Source organism: Lucilia sericata, unplaced genomic scaffold, assembly GCF_015586225.1.
Source record: "Lucilia sericata isolate MDLA Ls3-8-SP2 unplaced genomic scaffold, ASM1558622v1 Contig002121F_arrow, whole genome shotgun sequence".
NCBI classification, from domain to species: Eukaryota; Metazoa; Arthropoda; class Insecta; order Diptera; family Calliphoridae; genus Lucilia; species Lucilia sericata.
This window is the reverse complement of record NW_023995969.1, coordinates 43,372-68,305: the sequence shown is the minus strand read 5'-3', so window position 1 is coordinate 68,305 and position 24,934 is coordinate 43,372. Positions and strand designations below refer to the sequence as shown.

The 24,934-nt window shown below is 31.8% G+C and overlaps 1 protein-coding gene across 1 annotated transcript; it reads right to left on the bottom strand.

Annotated features, from left to right (window-relative positions):
* Positions 1–7,167: 7,167 nt before the first annotated feature.
* On the bottom strand, positions 7,168–23,757 carry LOC119613442. Its single transcript, XM_037969456.1, has 2 exons — positions 23,103–23,757; positions 7,168–11,949 (listed from the first exon to the last, which is right to left on the bottom strand). Exons 1-2 carry the CDS (start codon positions 23,755–23,757, stop codon positions 10,664–10,666), a joined length of 1,941 nt encoding a protein of 646 aa, XP_037825384.1. The 3' UTR covers positions 7,168–10,663.
* Positions 23,758–24,934: the final 1,177 nt, after the last annotated feature.

Here is a 24,934-nt window from a genome sequence, read left to right as displayed (position 1 = left end):
TTCTAGTCAGTTATAGTTAAGTTCAGTTCAGTTATAGTTCAGTTCTAGTTAAGTTCGTTATAGTGCAGTTATTTTCTAGTTAGTGTTGTTCAGTTCTAGTCAGTTCTAGTTCAGTTCTAGTTCAGTTTCTAGTCAGTTAGTTTCCAGTTCGTAGTTCAGTTCAGTTCCTAGTTCAGTCTTTAGTTCTAGTTCATTTCTAGTTCAGTTCTGTTCAGTTCTAGTTCATTCTAGTCAGTTCTAGTTCGTTCTAGTTCAGTCTAGTTCAGTTCTAGTTCTTTCTAGTTCATCTTCAGTTCTAGTTCGTTCTAGTTCAGTTCTTTCAGTTCTAGTCGTTCTAGTTCAGTTCTAGTCAGTTCTAGTTCATTCTAGTTCAGTTCTAGTTCAGTTCTAGTTCAGTTCTAGTTCATTCTATTCAGTTCTAGTTCAGTTCTAGTTCAGTTCTAGTTCAGTTCTAGTTCAGTTCTAGTTCAGTTCTAGTTCAGTTCTAGTTCAGTTCTAGTTCAGTTCTAGTTCAGTTCTAGTTCAGTTCTAGTTCAGTTCTAGTTCAGTTCTAGTTCAGTTTAGTTCAGTTCTAGTTCAGTTCTAGTTCAGTTCTAGTTCAGTTCTAGTTCAGTTCTAGTTCAGTTCTAGTTCAGTTCTAGTTCAGTTCTAGTTCATTTTAGTTCAGTTCTAGTTCAGTTCTAGTTCAGTTCTAGTTCAGTTCTAGTTCTAGTTCAGTTCTAGTTCTAGTTCAGTTCTAGTTCAGTTCTAGTTCAGTTCTAGTTCAGTTCTAGTTCAGTTCTAATTCAGTTCTAGTTCAGTTCTAGTTCAGTTCTAGTTCAGTTCTAGTTCAGTTCTAGTTGAGTTCTAGTTCAGTTCTAGTTTCAGTTCAGTTCTAGTTCAGTTCTAGTTCAGTTCTAGTTCAGTTCTAGTTCAGTTCTAGTTCAGTTCTAGTTCAGTTCTAGTTCAGTTCTAGTTCAGTTCTAGTTCAGTTCTAGTTAGTTCTAGTTCAGTTCTAGTTCAGTTCTAGTTCAGTTCTAGTTCAGTTCTAGTTCAGTTCTAGTTCAGTTCTAGTTCAGTTCTAGTTCAGTTCTAGTTCAGTTCTAGTTCAGTTCTAGTTCTAGTTCAGTTCTAGTTCAGTTCTAGTTCAGTTCTATTCAGTTCTAGTTCAGTTCTAGTTCAGTTCTAGTTCAGTTCTAGTTCAGTTCTAGTTCAGTTCTAGTTCAGTTCTAGTTCAGTTCTAGTTCAGTTCTAGTTCAGTTCTAGTTCGTTCTAGTTCAGTTCTAGTTCAGTTCTAGTTCAGTTCTAGTTCAGTTCTAGTTCAGTTCTAGTTCAGTTCTAGTTCAGTTCTAGTTCAGTTCTGTTCAGTTAGTCAGTTCTAGTTCAGTTCTAGTTCAGTTCTAGTTCAGTTCTAGTTCAGTTCTAGTTCAGTTCTAGTCAGTTCTAGTTCAGTTCTAGTTCAGTTCTAGTCAGTTCTAGTTCAGTTCTAGTTCAGTTCTAGTTCAGTTCAGTTCAGTTCTAGTTCAGTTCTAGTTCAGTTCTAGTTCAGTTCTAGTTCAGTTCTAGTTCAGTTCTAGTTCAGTTCTAGTTCAGTTCTAGTTCAGTTCTAGTTCAGTTCTAGTTCAGTTCTAGTTCATTCTAGTTCAGTTCTAGTTCAGTTCTAGTTCAGTTCTAGTTCAGTTCTAGTTCAGTTCTAGTTCAGTTCTAGTTCAGTTCTAGTTCAGTTCTAGTTCAGTTCTAGTTCAGTTCTAGTTCAGTTCTAGTTCAGTTCTAGTTCAGTTCTAGTTCAGTTCTAGTTCAGTTCTAGTTCAGTTTATAGTTCAGTTCTAGTTCAGTTCTATTCAGTTCTAGTTCAGTTCTAGTTCAGTTCTAGTTCAGTTCTAGTTCAGTTCTAGTTCAGTTCTAGTTCAGTTCTAGTCAGTTCTAGTTCAGTTCTAGTTCAGTTCTAGTTCAGTTCTAGTCAGTTCTAGTTCAGTTCAGTTCTAGTTCAGTTCTAGTTCAGTTCTAGTTCAGTTCTAGTTCAGTTCTAGTTCAGTTCTAGTTCAGTTCTAGTTCAGTTCTAGTTCAGTTCTAGTTCAGTTCTAGTTCAGTTCTAGTTCAGTTCTAGTTCAGTTCTAGTTCAGTTCTAGTTCAGTTCTAGTTCAGTTCTAGTTCAGTTCTAGTTCAGTTCTAGTTCAGTTCTAGTTCAGTTCAGTTCTAGTCTAGTTCAGTTCTAGTTCAGTTCTAGTTCAGTTCTAGTTCAGTTCTAGTTCAGTTCTAGTTCAGTTCAGTTCTAGTTCAGTTCTAGTTCAGTTCTAGTTCAGTTCTAGTTCAGTTCTAGTTCAGTTCTAGTTCAGTTCTAGTTCAGTTCTAGTTCAGTTCTAGTTCAGTTCTAGTTCAGTTCTAGTTCTTTCTAGTTCAGTTCTAGTTCAGTTCTAGTTCAGTCCTAGTTCAGTCCTAGTTCAGTTCTAGTTCAGTCCTAGTTCAGTTCTAGTTCAGTTCTAGTTCAGTTCTAGTCAGTTCTAGTTCAGTTCTAGTTCTAGTTCAGTTCTAGTTCAGTTCTAGTTCAGTTCTAGTTCAGTTCTAGTTCAGTTCTAGTTCAGTTCTAGTTCAGTTCTAGTTCAGTTCTAGTTCAGTTCTAGTTCAGTTCTAGTTCAGTTCTAGTTCAGTTCTAGTTCAATTCTAGTTCAGTTCTAGTCAGTTCTAGCTCAGTTCTAGTCCAGTTCTACTCCATGGGTATCAATATTTAGGTTCTTTTCTAATTACTTGGGGACAATAAAATCTTACAATTTCTCTTTCGTTACTTATCGATACTAAAGTGAAGATTGATTAGCTCTCAGTATTATAAAGAGTGAAAAGGTAGATAAAAGTCTAACAATTCGAGTCAACAATTTTGCAACCTTTAAAAGAGATACGCATGATAAAACATCTGGGTAATTACGCGGTGGTTTAATATATTGTATTTAGTTCATGTCACAACTATGAATGTTTCACAAATTGATTAATTTTAAAAACATATTTCCAAATTGTTAAATTAATTAAAAACTATTAAACTATTTTTTTAGATTATCAATTAAACATTTATAGAATATGTTGAGGTCGACTTTGATTTCTTCTATATGCATATAACTTCCAAATTCTAATTTCAATCGTGTTATATGATATAGTTGGCTAGGAATGAAATTCTTCAACTCAGTCCAAGAGCGTGTTTTTCATTGCAAGCAAAGTTTTTGAAATTTTGTTTATATGACTAAAGAATTGTCGATTCAATGAAATGTTATAGAGATGTTCAATAACCTCAGTGTGGGACAAAATTCATCTGTTTACCAATGCAGTTTTTTTTATAATTATTACTTTTGAAAAAAATAAAAAATTTTCTAAATCAAAAACCATAACGAGCATTTAACACCAAATGTATTATAGATATTTAAAATCAATATATTTAAAAGTTTAAAATTATTGCGGCGAAAACAATGAAAGTTAAACAATTTATTGAGCAAGTATTACTAATATTATGCATTATCTCCTACAAAGGGTCTAAGGGTCAGGTAATTGGTTTGTAATTAATATTAATCCATTTCGACCAATAATTTCCCCTTTTTAGCGCCCGTTTGTCCTAGAATTTCATTCGTTGGACTACGAGTACAACAAAGAACGTGTCAAGCATTTCGATATGAAAATTCTACAACACCATGGAAATAGTGCTCTCAATGCTACGATTATATTTGCACGAGATATAAACGATTTTTATTTGGATCTTAAAATATTGGTGCCGAAAAATAAACGTCGACCTTTTGTTCTTTTGAATACCACTGTAAATGGTTGTGAATTCTTAAGTGGCATTAATAATAGATATTTAAAATTTGCCTATTTTGTTTATAATCAATTTAAACATTTTAAAGGTTTTCCCACCAAGTGTCCCGTGCAAAAGGTAGGTTTGTTGTTATTTAATGCAATTTTAATAAGTTTGACTTATAATTTTTTTAATTCCAGGATAAACCTATTCACATTCCTTACTTTTATTTTGATAGTGAAAATTCTCCTCCTTATTTGCCGGTATTTAATTGTCGTCTTTCTATAGTTTCCCGACAAAAGGATGATTTTCTTTATCGGGCGCATTTCAATTTAAGAGTGAAAGATAAAAGACCCGTTTAAGTGGAGAACTTTTAATATGAAGGTGATAGATAGTAAGTGGTGGCAGCTATTCGAAAGATATTTATCGGGGAAGGGATTTTTCTGTAGTAAAACTATGACTCAATATTTTATATTTTCCATAAATTTCATTGCAAATAATTTATAAAATAAAAAAATAAGTTTTTTTTGCGGTATAATACCCTCTTATTTGCCTTAGATAGCAAGGTTATATAACCCCTGTCTTAAATGGTCTTATATATATACGAACCTTGGACGAAGTGCACAATGATCTTTATCCCCAAGGGAGGAAATACCTCTCATATGAAGCCAAAGGAATTTGGACCAATCAGTCAATCTTTCTTTCTTCTCAAAATGTTGGAAAAGATAATTGTTTTAAATCTAACGATTAAGGATAAGGCTCTAATGATAAGGGCCTCTTATCGATGTCCCAACATGCCTATATGAAGGGAAAATCTATTGAGGCTGCACTGTTCTCGATAGTGCGTCACATAGAAAAGACTTTAGAATAATATACACCTGTGTTTATAATATCGGCTCAAAATGTTTGAGTATAGAACAGCCAGTTACAGCTTTCATCGCCTCAGAAAAAGGGGCAGCAAATGTCACAAATGTGGCAAATTGCGGTTCTTCACAAAGAGGAGTTTTATCTGCATTATAGAACTTTATAGCATTGAAACTACTCTTCATGGAACTAGGGTCTATGCGCTTAAGGGTATGTGGACGATGTGTCCGTTGAAAAGAAACTGCACTCAAATCGATTAACACATGGAGTACAACTGAACTAGAACTGAACTAGAACTGAACTAGAACTGAACTAGAACTGAACTAGAACTGAACTAGAACTGAACTAGAACTAACTAGAACTGAACTAGAACTGAACTAGAACTGAACTAGAACTGAACTAGAACTGAACTAGAACTGAACTAGAACTGAACTAGAACTGAACTAGAACTGAACTAGAACTGAACTAGAACTGAACTAGAACTGAACTAGAACTGAACTAGAACTGAACTAGAACTGAACTAGAACTGAACTAGAACTGAACTAGAACTGAACTAGAACTGAACTAGAACTGAACTAGAACTAGAACTGAACTGATCCGATAGTGCAAAATATCTGTGAGTCATCCTGGATTCGAAACTATCATGACATTTGAACTCTCAACCTAGAGTGTCCAAAACAGCTAAGGCACTACACTCATGTAGAAGAGCAATAGACATGTAGTTCAGTCTATGCTATTGTATGGTGGAAATCCTATATATTCACCGCAAAAGTTTTGATTGAATCCGCATCAGCGTTGTTGATAACTGGGAACCTTCGTACCACTTCATCTAATAACTCAATAAGTTGCCCTCAATGCAGCAATTTAGACTATCTTCTGACAGTAGCTTTTCAGTATCGTTTCAACACGATCTAAATGTGATGGAATCGATCCTCGTATTGAATCGTATAAGGTCTTCACCGATGGCTAAAAAACAATATGTGGTGGCTTCTACATATATAGGACATACCAGAATACCAGGCATCTATAAATGTGATGAGACACTCCACCATAGAAATTGGATTCTAGGTCATCAACAGATATCTGGAAATATCTTCGCGGACTCTCTTATCAAAGTGGGTTCTTCACTAGCAAGAGAACATGCAAACACTTTCGTCTATATAACGCTCTCAACCTGAAAACGCTCGATTTGTGATAAACTATATGAACTTTCGCAATGCAGATAGTCGATTAAGTCCACCAGTAGAAGATTATGTGGGCGTCATTTAATCCATAAAGACCTAAATCTTACTTCGCGTTCCAAGAGGAAATCTGCGGAACTTGACTGTAATTGTGGTTTAAAAAAAAACACTGCTCATTCAGGCTCCATGCTAGACTAAACATACCCAGTAATGACTTCTGCAGGAGCTGTCAGGACGAAGAAGAAGAAGAGAGTATCACTCACGTCCTCTGCCATTGCCCTGCCCTAGCTGATCATAGATTAAATCTTCTAGGAAGCAATAGTCAGACTTCACCAACCATATTATACCCTACATCAGTGAACGACAAGTGATTCTCCTAAGGAGGGGTTATTCGGAGACAAGGGTAAATATGGGCATATTCTCATAAATATTATTAGAGGGATTTACGTCTATATTAAAGTTAATTATGCAGAATTTTATTGTGATATCGATGTTTACTAGTGCATTATTGACCTTCAATTCATTTTCTGAAGGGGACTTTGTATGGTGGCTATAGGGTCAAATGAGCGCCGTTCATTATGAAACTCGCTAGTAACATTGGGATTTAAATAAAACTAAATCGAGTCTGCTTTTGTTGAGATATTAGAAGATTTTACATAATTATGAGCTCAAGAATTCTTTTCGGTTGTATGGGTGCTAGGTGAAATAATGGATCGATTTCAAAAATTTTCACTAGCATTCCTCCTTGGAACGTGCCAAATTTCATCAAAATATCTAGAAAATTGCGACTTGTAGCGTGCGCTCAAGTTTTGCATGTGAGAAATAGACAGACGGATGGACGGACAGACGGATGGAAGGACGGACAGACAGACAGACAGACAGACAGACAGACAGACAGACAGACAGACAGACAGACAGACAGACAGACAGACAGACGGATGGACGGACAGACGGACGGATGGATGGACAGATGGACGGACAGAGGGACATAGCTTAATTGACTCAGAAAGTGATTCTGTTTAGATAATAATTAAAAATATTCCATTCAATAAACAAATTTGCTCCATAATATCGTGTTAATTTTATGCCGCCCTAAAATATGCTTTAAATAAAACACTTATTTATTTAGATATAGTTTATGAATCATAAAATTTTGTTTATTTACTAAAAACTTTAAAATTTTTCGTTGCTTAATTTAACTTAAAAAACTAATATAATAATTATGGGTTTTTTTAATTAAAACTATTTCACTTTAAAACAGAAAAAGTACTTTTTTTCTATAGTAAATAATTTTATAAAGGTTAACAAAGGGGTGTTAAGACTAAAAAAAAAAAAGAAATTAAAATAAATCGTTTATATAGGTTCGTTTTAAATATATTATATTTTTAAAACTAAACAAAAAAATAAAATAAAAATTATAAACATTAATATTTAGTTAAAAAATGTTTATTAAAAGTTAGTAATACAGTAGTTGTATAAAAGTAGGTATAAATGTATGTTTTATAACTAGAAAAAAAATTATTGTTTTTAAAATAATTTTATGAAGTTTTCATATGTTTCATTAAAAAAAAAACGAACTAAGTACTCGTTAGTTATGTGTTTTAGAAAGCAAAAATTGTTTTTTTCAAGACAAAATTTTGTTCCTCGTTTGTTCTAAGTAAATGATTTTAACAAGATTTACATAAATCGTTCGTTATATATTCTTACATACGTTTTTTTTATATATAATTACCCACTTAATAATATATATCACATAAATAATAGTTAAATATTTTAAGTTAATAGTTTTTTGTTTGTATTTATATTTGGATTTAATTAATTTTCTGTTTAAGATTTTAAATTTATTTTTTATAATTTATAATGAGATAAAATTGTTTTGATAATATGCATAAAAAATATCGTATAACTTTGTATGGTTTGAAAAAGAAAGAAAAATTAATGATTTCTGAAAGAAAAACTTATTTTAGCTAAAAGTAATCGGTTGTTTTGGAACGAGTAACCATTTTGTTTTGATAAATAATTGCTTAAATTTGCAAATAAAAACGCTATAGTTTATCACTAAGTTTTAAAATTTGTCCTATAAAAGTATGATGTTTAAGTATTTTATATAAGTAACCGGTTACTTTTAGTAAATTTTACAATTTTGTTAAGAAACCATTCGAATTCTTAACTAGTTCCTTTACGCAATTTAAACTATTCGAATATTACTATAAATTTACAAGATTATTTCAGATTATTTTTCACAAAAGTAACCGTATCTATAAAAAGTAACCGTTTAAAACCTTAAGTTAACATCAAGTACTTTTCATGGTTATCAAATATACCATTCTAGCAATTAAGAATTAATTCAGTAACCGTTTTATGCCAATCATATATTCATAAGTAACCGGTTACTTTTGCTATATAACGAAAATATCTAAAAGATATGAAATGTATTCTTAAACAAATCTCTATTTAATAGAAAAAATTTCGGGTTTTAAGTAAAATAATCGAAATTTAAGTAGTTTAAGGGGTATTTTCTTTAAGTAACCGATTTTTTTTTGTACAAGTAAGCGTTTGCTTAGAGGGCTAAACTAACATAATCATAATGTTTAGCAATGTGAGAATAAAATTAAATTAATAATTACATATATAACTGCTTTATTTTCGTAATATATTTATAACCGGTAACCGGTAACCGGTTACTTTTACCAAATTATTAACATCTTCGAAAATTAATCGGTTATATTCTTAAGAAATCTTTTACTTCATACCAAATATTTCAGTTTTTTAGTAAAATAATGAAAATTTTATTTGTTTAGCCGGTTACTTTTTTCCTAAGTAACCGAATTTTTCACAAGTAATCGTTTGAGTAGTTGGCTAAACAGCCATAAAATTAAAATTTATTAAAAAAGGAATAAATTATAATTAATATTTAACTAAGAAACCGCTTTATTTATATAATATACCCATAAGTAACCGGTTACTTTTTTCAAATTATTAAAATTTTCAAAATTAATCGGTTATATTCTTAGGTAATCTTTTCCATTATGCTTAATATTTCACTGTTGTGGTAAAATAATGAAAATTAAATTGTTTTAACCGGTTACTTTTCCGAAGTAACCGATTTTAGCATAAGTAACCGTTTAAATAGTTGACTATACTACCGTACCGTTTAAATTTCTCAATAGAGATATAAAATATAATGAATATTTATTTAAGAAACAGCTTTATTTATGGAATATAACCAAAAGTAACCGATTACTTTTTCCAAATTAACGAATTTTTCATAATTAATCAGTTATATTATTAGGTAATCTTTCATGTTAAACTAAAGATTTTTGGTTTATAAAAAAAAGTAATAAAAATCATTCATCATTCACATAAGTAGATTATTTTTCTTTAAATAACCGAATTTTTCACAAGTAACCATTTTAAATTATTAGGCAATTATTACATTTTCTACACAAATATAAACATTTAGGAACTTAGAAATAAAAAATAATCCAATAATCCAGATTAACCCCCTTATATCTGTCATATATTCAAAAGTAACCGGTTACTATTTTGTTATTTGTTTTTCAAAAGTATTCAGTTATATTTCTTAAAACTCGTGTATTTTGTACTACATATTTCAATTTTGTTGTTAGATAATTGAAATTTAATTGGTTTCCTAGATAGTTTTCCAAAGTAATCGGGTTTTTTTTAACAAGTAACCGTTTGAATAATTGGCTGAACTACCATAAAGTGAATAGTTATTAACAAAATAATAAAATCTAATTCATAATTAATCAATTAACCGCTTTACTACTGTAATATATTTATAAGTAACCGGTTACTTTATTTTATTATCTTAGTTTTTCATAAATAATCAATAAAATTCTTAGCAAATATATGTTTTCATATTAAATATTTAATTTTTTTTAGTAAAATGTAGCAAATTTATATGGATATGCAGTTTATTTTTCTTAAAGTAACCGGTTTTTTTCAAGTAACCATTTAAATAGTTAACTAAACGTATATAACATTAAAATTTAGGCTTTTTTAGGAAAAAAATCAATTACATACTTAATAAGTAATCGTTTTTTGTTACGTAATACATTCACAAGTAACCGGTTACTTTTCCTATATAAAGAAATAGCTGGCTAACCGATATTTTTCTTTCATAAAGTTAATATTTATAACTTAAGGGGAAAAAATGGAATTTCATAATTTAAAGGTTAACCCTTTACTTTTAACGAGTAACCGTTTTTTTTTCAAAAGTAACCGTTTGTTTAACAATATGTCTAGGCCTTAGACTAATGGGTTATTAAAACATAGTATGAAGATTATGTAAGGACCTGGAAAATGTAAATGAGTTACATAGCTCATTCCTAATGAGTAACCGATTACTTTTAAAATTTTTCTTGGGAAATCATTTAGTTTTTCTCTTCTTTTCTTAATTTTTGATCTATTATTACTGAGGTTTAAAAATTTTCTTTTTAACAAAGATTTTAATGAAGCTGGTGGGTTTTTTGTGTTTCTTTTTTTTTATAAATTTATTTTAAAACTAATAAAAATAAGAATTTAACTAAAATTTAGGAAAATATTGAATACTTTTTTGTAATAATTTTTTTAAATTTAAATCATAATTGAAGTGTTTTTTTTTTTCTCAACTTCTATTTTTCAATTGAAATTTTCATATAATTTTGTTTTTTCTTGTAAGTATTTTGAGATCCTCAGCTAAGCAAAGTTGGGTCTAAATGTATGTGTGTGCGTGTGTTTGTTAGAAATAACGGCAGGTTCTAGATCTATACACTATACATTTTAGCTTACTTAGACTATTTTTTTTTTTTATAAAATATTTCGTTTAGCTGCTGCTGCTGTGGTGCCCCTCCCTAAAAGGGGCTTAAACATAATCATTAGTTTTCTTAATGTTAGAGGTCATACGATTAAAATTATCATCGAAATTGGATACAGGTCTATAGGATCTTTGCTTGGCCTTGAGGTGTATATTCCAGGCAGCCAAAATGACCACTATAACGGAAAGGCAGCCGATAATGGTGTAAAGTAGATTGTTGTGTTGACTATAGCGCATAAGTTCGACTACTTGGGGATAGACCTGGTAGGTGGCGGGTACTTCTTGGCGATTACAGGGTTCTGGGGTGGTGCTAGTGCTAGCGAGTTGTTCAGTTTTACAGGGTGTGTTAGTGCTAGTGGCAGCGGTAGTGGCTAAAGAATGTAAAAGTTCCACTGGTTTGGAGGTGGTTGTGGTCTCCGCCATAGTAGGCTTAACTGTAGTTGTGGTAGTAGTTGTTGTTGTGCTGGTAGTACTTGCTGCTGTAGTACTAGTAGTAGAGCTTTCCGAAGTAGTAGCTTTTGGCTGTTCATTAATGGGTTTTAACTCTATATCAGGTTCTTGTTCTTGTTCCTGATCTTCATTTTCATTATAGTCCTCATTGTTATCATAATGATGATCTAATTCAATTTCATTATCATTATGTTCTTCTAAATCACCATCTTCACCATATTCCTCTTCAGCAGTGGGCATAGCAAAACCATTGGGCCAACAAACCGGACAACATTTATCTTTCAATTGCACCTGACGATTTTTCGGGCAATTTAAGCCCTTACAAAAGGTAATCAAACAATTGGCCTCACCATTAACACACTCACAGTCGGAACAACCATCACGCCATCTTTGACCATGCTCATAGAATGAGTTCAAGTTCTTCGAATGACACATGGCCGGTTTCTTAATACCCTCATCACAGATTTGATGACACATTTTATGACCACCATAGCACCTGCAGCGCTGACAATTGCTCAACCAATAGTTTTCGGTATTTTGCACCTCGGTGCAATTGGGTTCTTTCTGACACTCGTATTTGCCACAGCAAAAACCTGGCATATCTATGGATTCCGGTAGAAGTTCTACCACTACTTCATCCTCATTGTGGCAATCGGGTATATGACAAAGATTACAAATACATTTTTTATTGAGACAGCATTGGGATAGGATTTCTTCTGTAATTTCCGTACTATTGTTGGAGTTATAAAGTAACTCCTGTTCATCATCAACCGCTATTAATGGTTCAGCTATAAGTTCACGAATACTGCTGTCAGCTGGACATGCTAACTCCGAGAGAGCCGGACATTTGACATTGTCACAAAGATGTGGTATGGGAGAGGAATCTGAAAACATATATTTGAAAAGAGAACTTTAGTTTGAAGTATTTAAAAGAACATACTATTCTAAAAATTACTTATTTAAACAAACATCACACTTAATTTTAAAAATCCACAAGAACGAGAGTTTTTGATAGTGTTCTGATTTTCAGAGTGGAGCCTTTAATGAAGTCTAGAACAGACGATATGTTACAACCGGAATGATAAAATCAATATACCTCCCTCATCTTCTCAAAGTGGAATCCAAATTATTATAATTCCGTTTGTAACATATCGAGGTATAAGGCCATTATAAAATTTTAACACGATCTAGCCATGTCCATACGGCCGTCTGTTTGTCTTTCTATCCGTTAAAAGCATGATATGGTTAGTACAAAAAGAGCAAGAGGTTTCACATTTTCCACAAATATTCCCTATGATCTCTTACAAGTGATTAAAAATTACAATATGATTTAAAGTGCCCATCGATCCATAACGAATTCTACTCTCCATATAAGGTCCCCCCTTTAATGTTCATTGCTGGCTAAAGAAATACAAGTACACTGTCGAAATTCGACGAACAAACAAGTTGTGTAGGGACGGAAATGGCTCTATGACATTTTATATCGATCGGTCCATAATTGGCCTTACCCTCCATACAATGTCCTTTCCGGAAAATGATCCCATTCAGATCCATTTCCCTTTAAATGCGAAAGATTATGTAAATTGGACAAAAGTTAGTTAGTTAGTTAGTTAGTTAGTTATTTAGTTAGTTAGTTAGTTAGTTAGTTAGTTAGTTAGTTAGTAGTTAGTTAGTTAGTTAGTTAGTTAGTAGTTAGTTAGTTAGTGTTAGTAGTTAGTTAGTTAGTAGTTAGTTAGTTAGTTAGTTAGTTAGTTAGTTAGTTAGTTAGTTAGTTAGTAGTTAGTTAGTTAGTTAGTTAGTTAGTTAGTTAGTTAGTTAGTTAGTTAGTTAGTTAGTTAGTTAGTTAGTTAGTAGTTAGTTAGTTAGTTAGTTAGTTAGTAGTTAGTTAGTTAGTTAGTTAGTTAGTTAGTTAGTTAGTTAGTTAGTAGTAGTAGTTAGTTAGTTAGTTAGTTAGTTAGTTAGTTAGTTAGTTAGTTAGTTAGTTAGTTAGTTAGTTAGTTAGTTAGTTAGTTAGTTAGTTAGTTAGTTAGTTAGTTAGTTAGTTAGTTAGTTAGTTAGTTAGTTAGTTAGTTAGTTAGTTAGTTAGTTAGTTAGTTAGTTAGTTAGTTAGTTAGTTAGTTAGTTAGTTAGTTAGTTAGTTAGTTAGTTAGTTAGTTAGTTAGTTAGTTAGTTAGTTAGTTAGTTAGTAGTTAGTTAGTTAGTTAGTTAGTTAGTTAGTTAGTTAGTTAGTTAGTTAGTTAGTTAGTTAGTTAGTTAGTTAGTAGTTAGTTAGTTAGTTAGTTAGTTAGTTAGTTAGTTAGTTAGTTAGTTAGTTAGTTAGTTAGTTAGTTAGTTAGTTAGTTAGTTAGTTAGTTAGTTAGTTAGTTAGTTAGTTAGTTAGTTAGTTAGTTAGTTAGTTAGTTAGTTAGTTAGTTAGTTAGTTAGTTAGTTAGTTAGTTAGTTAGTTAGTTAGTTAGTTAGTTAGTTAGTTAGTTAGTTAGTTAGTTAGTTAGTTAGTTAGTTAGTTAGTTAGTTAGTTAGTTAGTTAGTTAGTTAGTTAGTTAGTTAGTTAGTTAGTAGTTAGTTAGTTAGTTAGTTAGTTAGTTAGTTAGTTAGTTAGTTAGTTAGTTAGTTAGTTAGTTAGTTAGTTAGTTAGTTAGTTAGTTAGTTAGTTAGTTAGTTAGTTAGTAGTTAGTTAGTTAGTTAGTAGTTAGTTAGTAGTTAGTTAGTTAGTTAGTTAGTTAGTTAGTTAGTTAGTTAGTTAGTTAGTTAGTTAGTTAGTTAGTTAGTTAGTTAGTTAGTTAGTTAGTTAGTTAGTTAGTTAGTTAGTTAGTTAGTTAGTTAGTTAGTTAGTTAGTTAGTTAGTTAGTTAGTTAGTAGTTAGTTAGTTAGTTAGTTAGTTAGTTAGTTAGTTAGTTAGTTAGTTAGTTAGTTAGTTAGTTAGTTAGTTAGTTAGTTAGTTAGTTAGTTAGTTAGTTAGTTAGTTAGTTAGTTAGTTAGTTAGTTAGTAGTTAGTTAGTTAGTTAGTTAGTTAGTTAGTTAGTTAGTTAGTTAGTTAGTTAGTTAGTTAGTTAGTTAGTTAGTTAGTTAGTTAGTTAGTAGTTAGTTAGTTAGTTAGTTAGTTAGTTAGTTAGTAGTAGTTAGTTAGTTAGTTAGTTAGTTAGTTAGTTAGTTAGTTAGTTAGTTAGTTAGTTAGTTAGTTAGTTAGTTAGTTAGTAGTTAGTTAGTAGTTAGTTAGTTAGTTAGTTAGTTAGTAGTTAGTTAGTAGTTAGTTAGTAGTTAGTTAGTTAGTTAGTTAGTTAGTTAGTTAGTTAGTTAGTTAGTTAGTTAGTTAGTTAGTTAGTTAGTTAGTTAGTTAGTAGTTAGTTAGTTAGTTAGTTAGTTAGTTAGTTAGTTAGTTAGTTAGTTAGTAGTTAGTTAGTTAGTTAGTTAGTTAGTTAGTTAGTTAGTTAGTTAGTTAGTTAGTTAGTTAGTTAGTTAGTTAGTTAGTTAGTTAGTTAGTTAGTTAGTTAGTTAGTTAGTTAGTTAGTTAGTTAGTTAGTAGTTAGTTAGTTAGTTAGTTAGTTAGTTAGTTGTTAGTTAGTTAGTTAGTTAGTTAGTTAGTTAGTTAGTTAGTTAGTTAGTTAGTTAGTTAGTTAGTTAGTAGTTAGTTAGTTATTAGTTAGTTAGTTAGTTAGTTAGTTAGTTAGTTAGTTAGTTAGTTAGTTAGTTAGTAGTTAGTTAGTTAGTTAGTTAGTTAGTTAGTTAGTTAGTAGTAGTTAGTTAGTTAGTTAGTAGTTAGTTAGTTAGTTAGTTAGTAGTTAGTTAGTTAGTAGTTAGTTAGTTAGTTAGTTAGTTAGTTAGTTAGTTAGTTAGTTAGTTAGTTAGTTAGTAGTTAGTTAGTTAGTTAGTTAGTTAGTTAGTTAGTTAGTTAGTTAGTTAGTTAGTTAGTTAGTAGTTAGTAGTTAGTTAGTTAGTAGTTAGTTCGTAGTTAGTTAGTTAGTAGTTAGTTAGTAGTTAGTTAGTTAGTTAGTTAGTTAGTTAGTTAGTTAGTTAGTTAGTTAGTTAGTAGTTAGTTAGTTAGTTAGTAGTTAGTTAGTTAGTTAGTTAGTTAGTTAGTTAGTTAGTTAGTTAGTTAGTTAGTTAGTTAGTTAGTTAGTTAGTTAGTTAGTTAGTTAGTTAGTTAGTTAGTTAGTTAGTTAGTTAGTTAGTTAGTTAGTTAGTTAGTTAGTTAGTTAGTTAGTTAGTTAGTTAGTTAGTTAGTTAGTTAGTGATACAGATAGGTAGACAACTAGTTATACCCAATTGGTTCGGCGAAATGATTACGTAGTTGCCTTCAGTAAAACACTCTCATTATTTTGGTCATTAAATTCTTCGAAATCTTAAAAAGTCATAAAAACAAAATTACTTCTTCTCATTATAGTTTAACACTTCAATTCATTAACGACATTTTTAGAACTAAGTATTACATCACAACACATTTGTTCAGAGTCTTTTTAAATTTTGTCCCAAAACAATAAAAGAATAAAATCCACTTAAAAATTACTTAATAAGCCAAATCAGGAATAAATATACAAAAAATTCTTATGACTTGCTCTAAAATTAAGCAGGAAAGTAAAAAAATCTCAGCGTCATAAAAAATCTCTTACAAAAATTACCTCTTAAATATTTCCCCCAAAAAATATATAATTCTCCAACATTTATGCACCCACTTAAATGCATTCATTACATTATACAACCACTCAGTTTGTCATTTCATCATACATTCATTCATTACATTTTACACAATCAGTCAGACATTTAGTCAGTCGGTATCCCAATTCCCTAACGTATGTGGCACAATGACAATTTTATTTGGCTAATAGAATTTTCCTTACATCAACTTTTATGGAACTCAATGTAATGCACAGGCAGCTAGCATTTCTTTTTCCACCATATTTTTTTTTTGTACACTTAACGAAATGTATGCGTAATTATGTATTCTCTAATGTTGTTTTTAACTATTAGATGAGATTGTCTGTCTTTCCGTAGTTGGGTTTTTTTTATTGTATTCTTAAATTGTTTTATTTTTAGTGTTTTCTCTTAACACTTGAATGATTTCAATATACTTGGGATTTCATTGTACTGTTTTTTTTTTTCGTCTTCTAACTCAAGTACTTGTTCATAGATTGAAGTGTGTTTGGTAGAGTGTAGTGCAGTAAATGTGGACTGAAGTATCTCTTACTCTTTTGGGCTGTAGTTATGTTCAATAGCAGCATGATTTTAAAGTGCAATGGTTTCGTAGTCAAAAACTATACTAAGACAAGTGAGAGTAAGAAGGTCAGGGGTAAATAAAAGGGGCCTTTTCACACTATCTTAATCCATCAGATTATAGTACTAGAACAGAACTACAACTGAAGTAGAACTGAACTAGAACAGAACTAGAACAGAACTAGAACAGAACTAGAACAGAACTAGAACAGAACTAGAACGGAACTAGAACAGAACTAGACCAGAACTAGAACAGAACTAGAACAGAACTAGAACAGAACTAGAACAGAACTAGAACAGAACTAGAACAGAACTAGAACAGAACTAGAACAGAACTAGAACAGAACTAGAACAGAACTAGAACAGAACTAGAACAGAACTAGAACAGAACTAGAACAGAACTAGAACAGAACTAGAACAGAACTAGAACAGAACTAGAACAGAACTAGAAACAGAACTAGAACAGAACTAGAACAGAACTAGAACAGAACTAGAACAGAACTAGAACAGAACTAGAACAGACTAGAACAACTAGAACAGAACTAGAACAGAACTAGAACAGAACTAGAACAGAACTAGAACAGAACTAGAACAGAACTAGAACAGAACTAGAACAGAACTAGAACAGAACTAGAACAGAACTAGAACAGAACTAGAACAGAACTAGAACAGAACTAGAACAGAACTAGAACAGAACTAGAACAGAACTAGAACAGAACTAGAACAGAACTAGAACAGAACTAGAACAGAACTAGAACAGAACTAGAACAGAACTAGAACAGAAACTAGAACAGAACTAGAACAGAACTAGAACAGAACTAGAACATAACTAGAACAGAACTAGAACAGAACTAGAACAGAACTAGAACAGAACTAGAACAGAACTAGAACAGAACTAGAACAGAACTAGAACAGAACTAGAACAGAACTAGAACAGAACTAGAACAGAACTAGAACAGAACTAGAACAGAACTAGAACAGAACTAGAACAGAACTAGAACAGAACTAGAACAGAACTAGAACAGAACTAGAACAGAACTAGAACAGAACTAGAACAGAACTAGAACAGAACTAGAACAGAACTAGAACAGAACTAGAACAGAACTAGAGCAGAACTAGAACAGAACTAGAACAGAACTAGAACAGAACTAGAACAGAACTAGAACAGAACTAGAACAGAACTAGAACAGAACTAGAAAAGAACTAGAAAAGAACTAGAAAAGAACTAAACTAGAAAAGAACTAGAACAGAACTAGATTAGAACTAGAACAGAACTGAACTAGAACTGAACTAGAACTGAACTAGAACTGAACTAGAACTGAACTAGAACTGAACTAGAACTGAACTAGAACTGAACTAGAACTGAACTAGAACTGAACTAGAACTGAACTAGAACTGAACTAGAACTGAACTAGAACTGAACTAGAACTGAACTAGAACTGAACTAGAACTGAACCAAAACTGAACTAGAACTGAACTAGAACTGAACTAGAACTGAACTAGAACTGAACTAGAACTGAACTAGAACTGAACTAGAACTGAACTAGAACTGAACTAGAACTGAACTAGAACTGAACTAGAACTTAACTAGAACTGAACTAGAACTGAACTAGAACTTTTTTTTTTTTTTTTTTTTTTTTTTTTTTTTATTTAGAATTTTATTAAAGGAATTTATTCATAAAATTACATTTCATTTAAGTTTAGGACCCGCGAAGCCATTAAGTGGCTTGTCTGCAGGTTAGAAACTAATTTAAATAATATAATATTACAATAAAAAATTAACATTTTAGTTCATTGCGAATGCATATAAAACTTTTTGATTTCTCTTTTTTTCTTATATATAGAATTTATATTTAATATATTTGTTGGCAACTGGTTTAAAATGTTTGCCAATTGTACATCTATCCTTGCTTTCCCATAGTTATTCCTGAATTTATTTACTTTATATCGTCCTTCTGCACGACGTCTGGTATTATAATGATGGTTTATTTTCTCCAGATATCTGTTATCTTGGTGAAAATTATTAATTAATGTCATCTTATAAATGCTGTTTATATTGAGAATGTTTAGGTGTTTTGCAATTGGAATATCGTTGGTGGATCTGTTGCTGTTGTTGGCTTGGGCAGTGCTGTTTCTGTTCAAACTGTTGTTAGGGCTAATATTGTTGTTTGTGTTGGTGTTGAGAATTGAGCTGGTGCTTGTAGTGTCGTTGCTGGTTGTGTTATCGTTGTTGGTTGGGTTAGTGTTGATGTTTGGCCTGGACGTGCTGCTTGAGTTGTTTTCATTGGTATTGTTGTTAAAGCTGGTGTTATAGTTTGTAGTGGTGGTGTTGCTTATGCTGGTGATGAGGTTCGTAGTTGTGTTGTTGTTACGTTAAAGTTTTTATATTACATGTATGAATCAGTTTTTGCACATTTTGATTTAAGTTTATTGCGAAATTGTTTAAAACATCTTGCAGATTTTCATTTTTAAAATTATTTTTTATTGTATCATCAAGATTTATTACTTTTTTGCCATTAATTTGATTTATTAGTTGCCAAGTTATTCTGATATTACTTCTATTTTCTATGAATTTTTTCCTATAGTAATTGTTTTTAGTTAAATTAATTTTTTTATTCAGAAAATTCCTAAATTTTTTATAATTTTCTTCATGTTGTTTATTTTTTCTATTATTAAGCCATATTCTATAAAGTTTATCCCGTTTTTCACAATACGATATTAACTCATTGTTTATCCACGGATTAGATTTTCTTGTTTTTTCTCGGTTTTTAACTATCACTGATTTAGCATATATATCACAAAATATTGCATTAAAGCTATTAAACAAATCATTTACATTGTTGTTGTTTAATAGGTTGAGCCAATTTGTTTTATTTATTAGTTCATCTACTTTTTTATTATTTATTGTTGATTTTTTACACGAAAAGTTTGGGACTCCCTGTTTATCTGTGAAATCATTAGGAGATCTCTGTTTGTTTATGTTTTCATTTTCTCTTTCTTCATCTTTTATACAACAAAGAATACTGTAGTGGTCAGCTATAGTTGTTGTTATTACAGCTGAGTAGCCTGATGATTTATTTTTATTGTCTCTTACAAAACAATGATCGATGCATGTACGTGTGTTTGCTTGTGCATCTTCACGTGTGCTATCATTTACAACGCTCTCTAAACCATGTGACATCATCATATCGATATAATTTTTTGTTGTTAGATTGTTTTTGAGAATATCTATGTTTATATCGCCAACGATTACAGTTTCTTGTTTTCTTTTTAAGCTAGTAATTACTTCATCGAGCTCAGAGACAAAGAGTTTACATTAGACGAAGGGGGTCGGTATATTGATAGAAGAGTGAGGGGTTTATTGTTTAACATTACATCTACATTTAGCATTTCAAAAGTGTTTGTGTTTACATTTTTTCGTAAATGTCAGTTCTTCTCTGATATATATTGCAATACCTCCGCCAGAACCTTCTCTATTTAGGAAAAGAGAGTTGAAGCCGTTTATTTTGTAAAAATCTGTTTCAGTATCATGTATATTCGTTTCAACAAGAACAATAATTTTTAATTTGTTCATTATATTGTGTATTGTAGCGAGAAAAGAATTAAAATGTTTGCGGATTGAGCGTATATTCATATATAGAATTGTTAGTGGAAAACTTAAATATGTTTTTTTAATTTGGTTACAATTGTAGTGTTTTTCTTGTGTGAAATTCATAATATTGTTTTTATATAAAATGGAAAATTGTTTGTGGGAGAAAGTTTAATGACATTACCAGGTCTACACAAATGCTGGGGAGTGGGGAAAAGTTTAACGACGTTGACAGGTCTATGCAATAGTTTCGATATCAGCTGCGTTTTTAATTAAAATTGCTGGAGTATTTTCAGTTTTTCTGGCAAATATTGATCCATTTCGTGACCATATATATTTCCAGTTGTTTTCTTTGGCTTTTGTTTTTGCAAGCCAAAGAAGTTTACGATTAGGAGCAGTTAAACAATCATTTATATAAATAAATCCGCTATTGTTGTCATAATTAATTATGCTACCTTCAATTCTATGGCGTTTGATTCTTCCCATAAATTCCTTTTTTTTTGATATGGGTTGTAAATTCAACAAAAATTTTGTCTTTGACGCTTTTTAGACGGTAAACATCGCTGATATCATATTCAGTAATATTTACATTTATTGACTCAGCTATTTTTTTAACGATATCATAAGGTTGCATTTGTGTGTTTTTTACGTTTTTTATACCCACCATCAAAAAAGATGGGGGGTATATTGTTTTTGTCATTCCGTTTGTAACACATTGAAATATTCGTCTAAGACCCATAAAAGTATATATATTCTGGGTCCTTATAAGATTCTAAGACGATCTAGCCATGTCCGTCCGTCTGTCCGTCTGTCCGTCTGTCTGTCTGTCTGTCTGTTGAAAACACGATAGAGTCCAAATGGAAGCAGCTAGCGAGCTGAAATTTTGCAGAGATACTTCTAGTTGATGCAGTTTGTTTGGTATTGAAAATGGGCAATATCGGTCCACAATTTCGCCTAGCCCCCATATAAGGCCCCCTTCAGAAAATGACTTTATCGCTCATAACTTGCTAAGGGAAGAACCAATAGCGGTGAAATTTGGCACAAATATGTCTTATGGGAACCTAAATCTCTTCGTAGAATTTTATAAGGATCGGTCCATAATTGACCCTACCCCCCATATAAAGTCCCCTACAGAAAATGACTTTATCGCCCATAACTGCCTAAAAAAAGCATCAATAGCGGTGAAATTCGGCACAAACATGTTTTATGGGAACCTAAATCTCTCTGTAAAATTTTATAAGGATCGGTCTATAATTGACCCTACCCCCCATATAAAGTCCCCTTCAGAAAATGACTTTATCGCTCATAACTTGCTAAGGGAAGAACCAATAGCGGTGAAATTCGGCACAAACATGTTTTATGGGAACCTAAATCTCTTTTTAAAATTTTATAAGGATAGGCTCATAATTGACCCTACCCCCCATATAAAGTCCCCTTCAGAAAATGACTTTATCGCCCATAACTGGCTAAGAGAAGCATCAATAGCGGTGAAATTCGGCACAAACATGTTTTATGGGAACATAAATCTTTTTTTTAAATTTTATAAGGATCGGTCCATAATTGACCCTACCCCCCACATAAAGTCCCCTCCAAAAATGACTTTATCGCTCATAACTTGCTAAGGGAAGAACCAATAGCGGTGAAATGCGGCACAAACATGTTTCATGGGAACCTAAATCTCTTTCTAAAATTTTATAAGGATAGGCTCATAATTGACCCTACCCCCCATATAAAGTCCCCTTCAGAAAATGACTTTATCGCCCATAACTGGCTAAGAGAAGCATCAATAGCGGTGAAATTCGGCACAAACATGTTCTATAGGAACATAAATCTTTCCGTGGAATTTTATAAGGATAGGCCCATAATTGACCCTACCCCCCATATAAAGTCCCCTTCAGAAATGACTTTATCGCCCATAACTGGCTAAGATAAGCATGAATAGCGGTGAAATTCGGCACAAACATGTTCTATGGGAACATAAATCTCTTTGTAAAATTTTATAAGGATAGGCCCATAATTGACCCTACCCCCCATATAAAGTTCCCTTCAGAAAATGACTTTATCGCCCATAACTGGCTAAGAGAAGCATCAATAGCGGTGAAATTCGGCACAAACATGTTTTATGGGAACATAAATCTCTTCATATAATTTTATAAGGATCGGTCCATAATTGACCCTACCCCCCATATAAAGTCCCCTTCAGAAAATGACTTTATCGCCCATGACTGGCTAAGAAAAGCATCAATAGCGATGAAATTCGGCACAAACATGTTTTATAAGAATTAAATCTCTTCGTAAAATTTTATAAGGATCGGTTCATAATTGACCCTACCCCCAATACAAGGTCCCCCTTCAGAAAATGACTTTAATGCTCATATCTGACCTGAAGAAACATATGTATGTGCATATATATAGCAATAAAATTCGACATGAAAAATTTTTATAGGAACTAAAATCATTTTCTTAAATTTTATGAGGGTGGGTCCATAATTGACCCTACCCCCATATAAGGTCTCCTTCAGAAAATGACTTTAAGGCACAAACTAGTCTTGTGTGAGCCAAAAGTTCTTTATCAAATTTTATAAGGATCGGTCCTTAATTAGCCCTATCCCCCTTGTAAGGTCCCCTTCAGAAAATGACTTTAAAGCTCATTACTAGCTTAAAACTGCGAGTACTGAGTACGACATGAACAATTTTCGTATTAGCTACAATCTCTCACTAAATTTTATGAGGATCAGTCTGTAATTGACCATACCCCCCTATAAGGTCCCCTTCGGAAAATTACTTTAACGCTCATTACTGACTCAAAAATGCTATTACAGCAGTGAAATTCTACGTAAACAAGTTTTGTACTAGCCAAAAACTATTTATCACATTTTATGGGGATCGGTCTATAACTGACCCCACCCTCCATATAAGGTCCCCCTCAGATAGTGACTGTAACGCTCGTTACTGGCTGTAACGCTCAAATGCAACTACAGCGATGAAATTTCACATAAACAAGTTTTGTATGAGTTTATGGTTATAAATATTGGATCAAACAAAATTAATATTTTTAATTCGGAAGAGCACGGTCCATGCTTAAGCCTTTATTAATTTCCCTCTTCCAAATATTTCCCTGATGTTCATAATAATATCGACATATGATTCAACATAGATAGATAATATCAACGTTTATTTATAAGAATGATTTGATGGTGGGTATATAAGATTCGGCATGGCCGAATATAACACTCTTACTTGTTATTTCTATTTTTTTGCTTAGCATCTGTTGTTGGATATTATTAATTTTAGTGTCCATTTCTTTTATCTCTTTTTTGTTTTCCCTATTCTCTTCTCTCATCTCTCCCATTTGTCCTAAGAGATTAGAAAGAGTTGTTGTTATTTGAGAAAGGGCAGTTTTCATCTCTTCTTTAAAATTATCATCAGATTGGCCAATTTTGAGAGCTAATTGCTCAACGAAGGTTTTTAAATCAATTATATTTGTTTTGACACCATTAACTTCAGTCTTCACTTCGTTGACATCAGATTTAAGCTCGGCTTTAATTGTGCAAATACTCGATTGCAACTCGTTTAGAGAAATTGAGTCTTTAAAACGTTTAGTCTGCTCATTTTCATTACCATCATTCTCCCTTATTTGCTTTTGTTGTTGCTTCTCCTGATATAATACAACTTCATAGGTGTTGTTTGTTGTTGATTTAGCGCGGGGTTTACATAAATGACATTTCCAAATAGCCTTACGATCATTGTTCATGCTATTGTATGTTGATTCGGAGAGAGGACTGCAGGGATTGAAGTGGAAGCTGTTGTTGCAATTAAAGCATTTAACATAGTTGCTCGGTAAAGGTTCACTACACTGTTTGCAAGTACGTATGATGATTGGAAGAGAGACCATTTCAGATTTTGCTTTGAGCTAATTTTCGTTTTACGATATAGATTTATGTTTGTTATTTTGTATATTGAAAGGTTTAATTGTTTACTAAGAAAATCTTATTTTCACTGCACTTTATTTAATTTTATTGTTTTGTACTTTTGATAGGTATGATTTTATATATGTCTTTATATTTTTATTGAATTTTTATTCACTTTTAAGCGACTATTGTATACTATTTAACAAGCACTACTCAAACACGTCTGTATACATTCGCAGTTGAACTGAACTAGAACTGAACTAGAACTAGACTAGAACTGAACTAGAACTGAACTAGAACTGAACTAGAACTGAACTAGAACTGAACTAGAACTGAACTAGAACTGAACTAGAACTGAACTAGAACTGAACTAGAACTGAACTAGAACTGAACTAGAACTGAACTAGAACTGAACTAGAACTGAACTAGAACTGAACTAGAACTGAACTAGAACTGAACTAGAACTGAACTAGAACTGAACTAGAACTGAACTAGAACTGAACTAGAACTGAACTAGAACTGAACTAGAACTGAACTAGAACTGAACTAGAACTGAACTAGAACTGAACTAGAACTGGACTGGAACTGAACTAGAACTGAACTAGAACTAAACTAGAACTTTAACTGAACTAGATCTAGACTAGATCTAATCTAGAACTATTTCCATCATCGTTCTTTCAATTTCCTAGAGCCCTGCAGTTCTCCACTCGTGGCATAAAAGGCGCCTCATAAAGTTAGAGATAGAAAGCTCACTGCAATGAATTTAGACAGACCAGCCAAGAACATAATTTTCAGCAAGTGTTGCTCTAATTTAAAAACACTACATTCAACAATAATAAGAAGGACCATTCCATTAAAAGTTAGTTTTCAATGAATGCACACTCTCACTTGTAGTGAAATTCAAACATTCCAACATAGATATTCATTTATTATGCCGTATTCAAAGTAACATACATACTTCATTGTTCGCTCAAGCATGAACAGAGTAATGCTCATTAGCATTTTATGACGTTCGACGAACATTTCAATGATAATGATGGCAAGCGGACATTTTAACATTTTCAAACACACAATTTTTGTTACAAACAAGTGTTTTTTTTTTAATGTACATATTGGCATTGTTACTATTGGAAACTGAAGAGACATACAGGCGCTATTTGG

Excerpts from the sequence above, each read along its gene's own strand:
- LOC119613442 (XM_037969456.1), bottom strand. The coding sequence starts at position 23,757 with ATGGTCTCTCTTCCAATCATCATACGTACTTGCAAACAGTGTAGTGAA. Across the intron at positions 11,950-23,102 it reads CAAAAAAATAGAAATAACAA|ATTCCTCTCCCATACCACAT; the intron begins GTAAGAGTGTTA and ends ATATGTTTTCAG.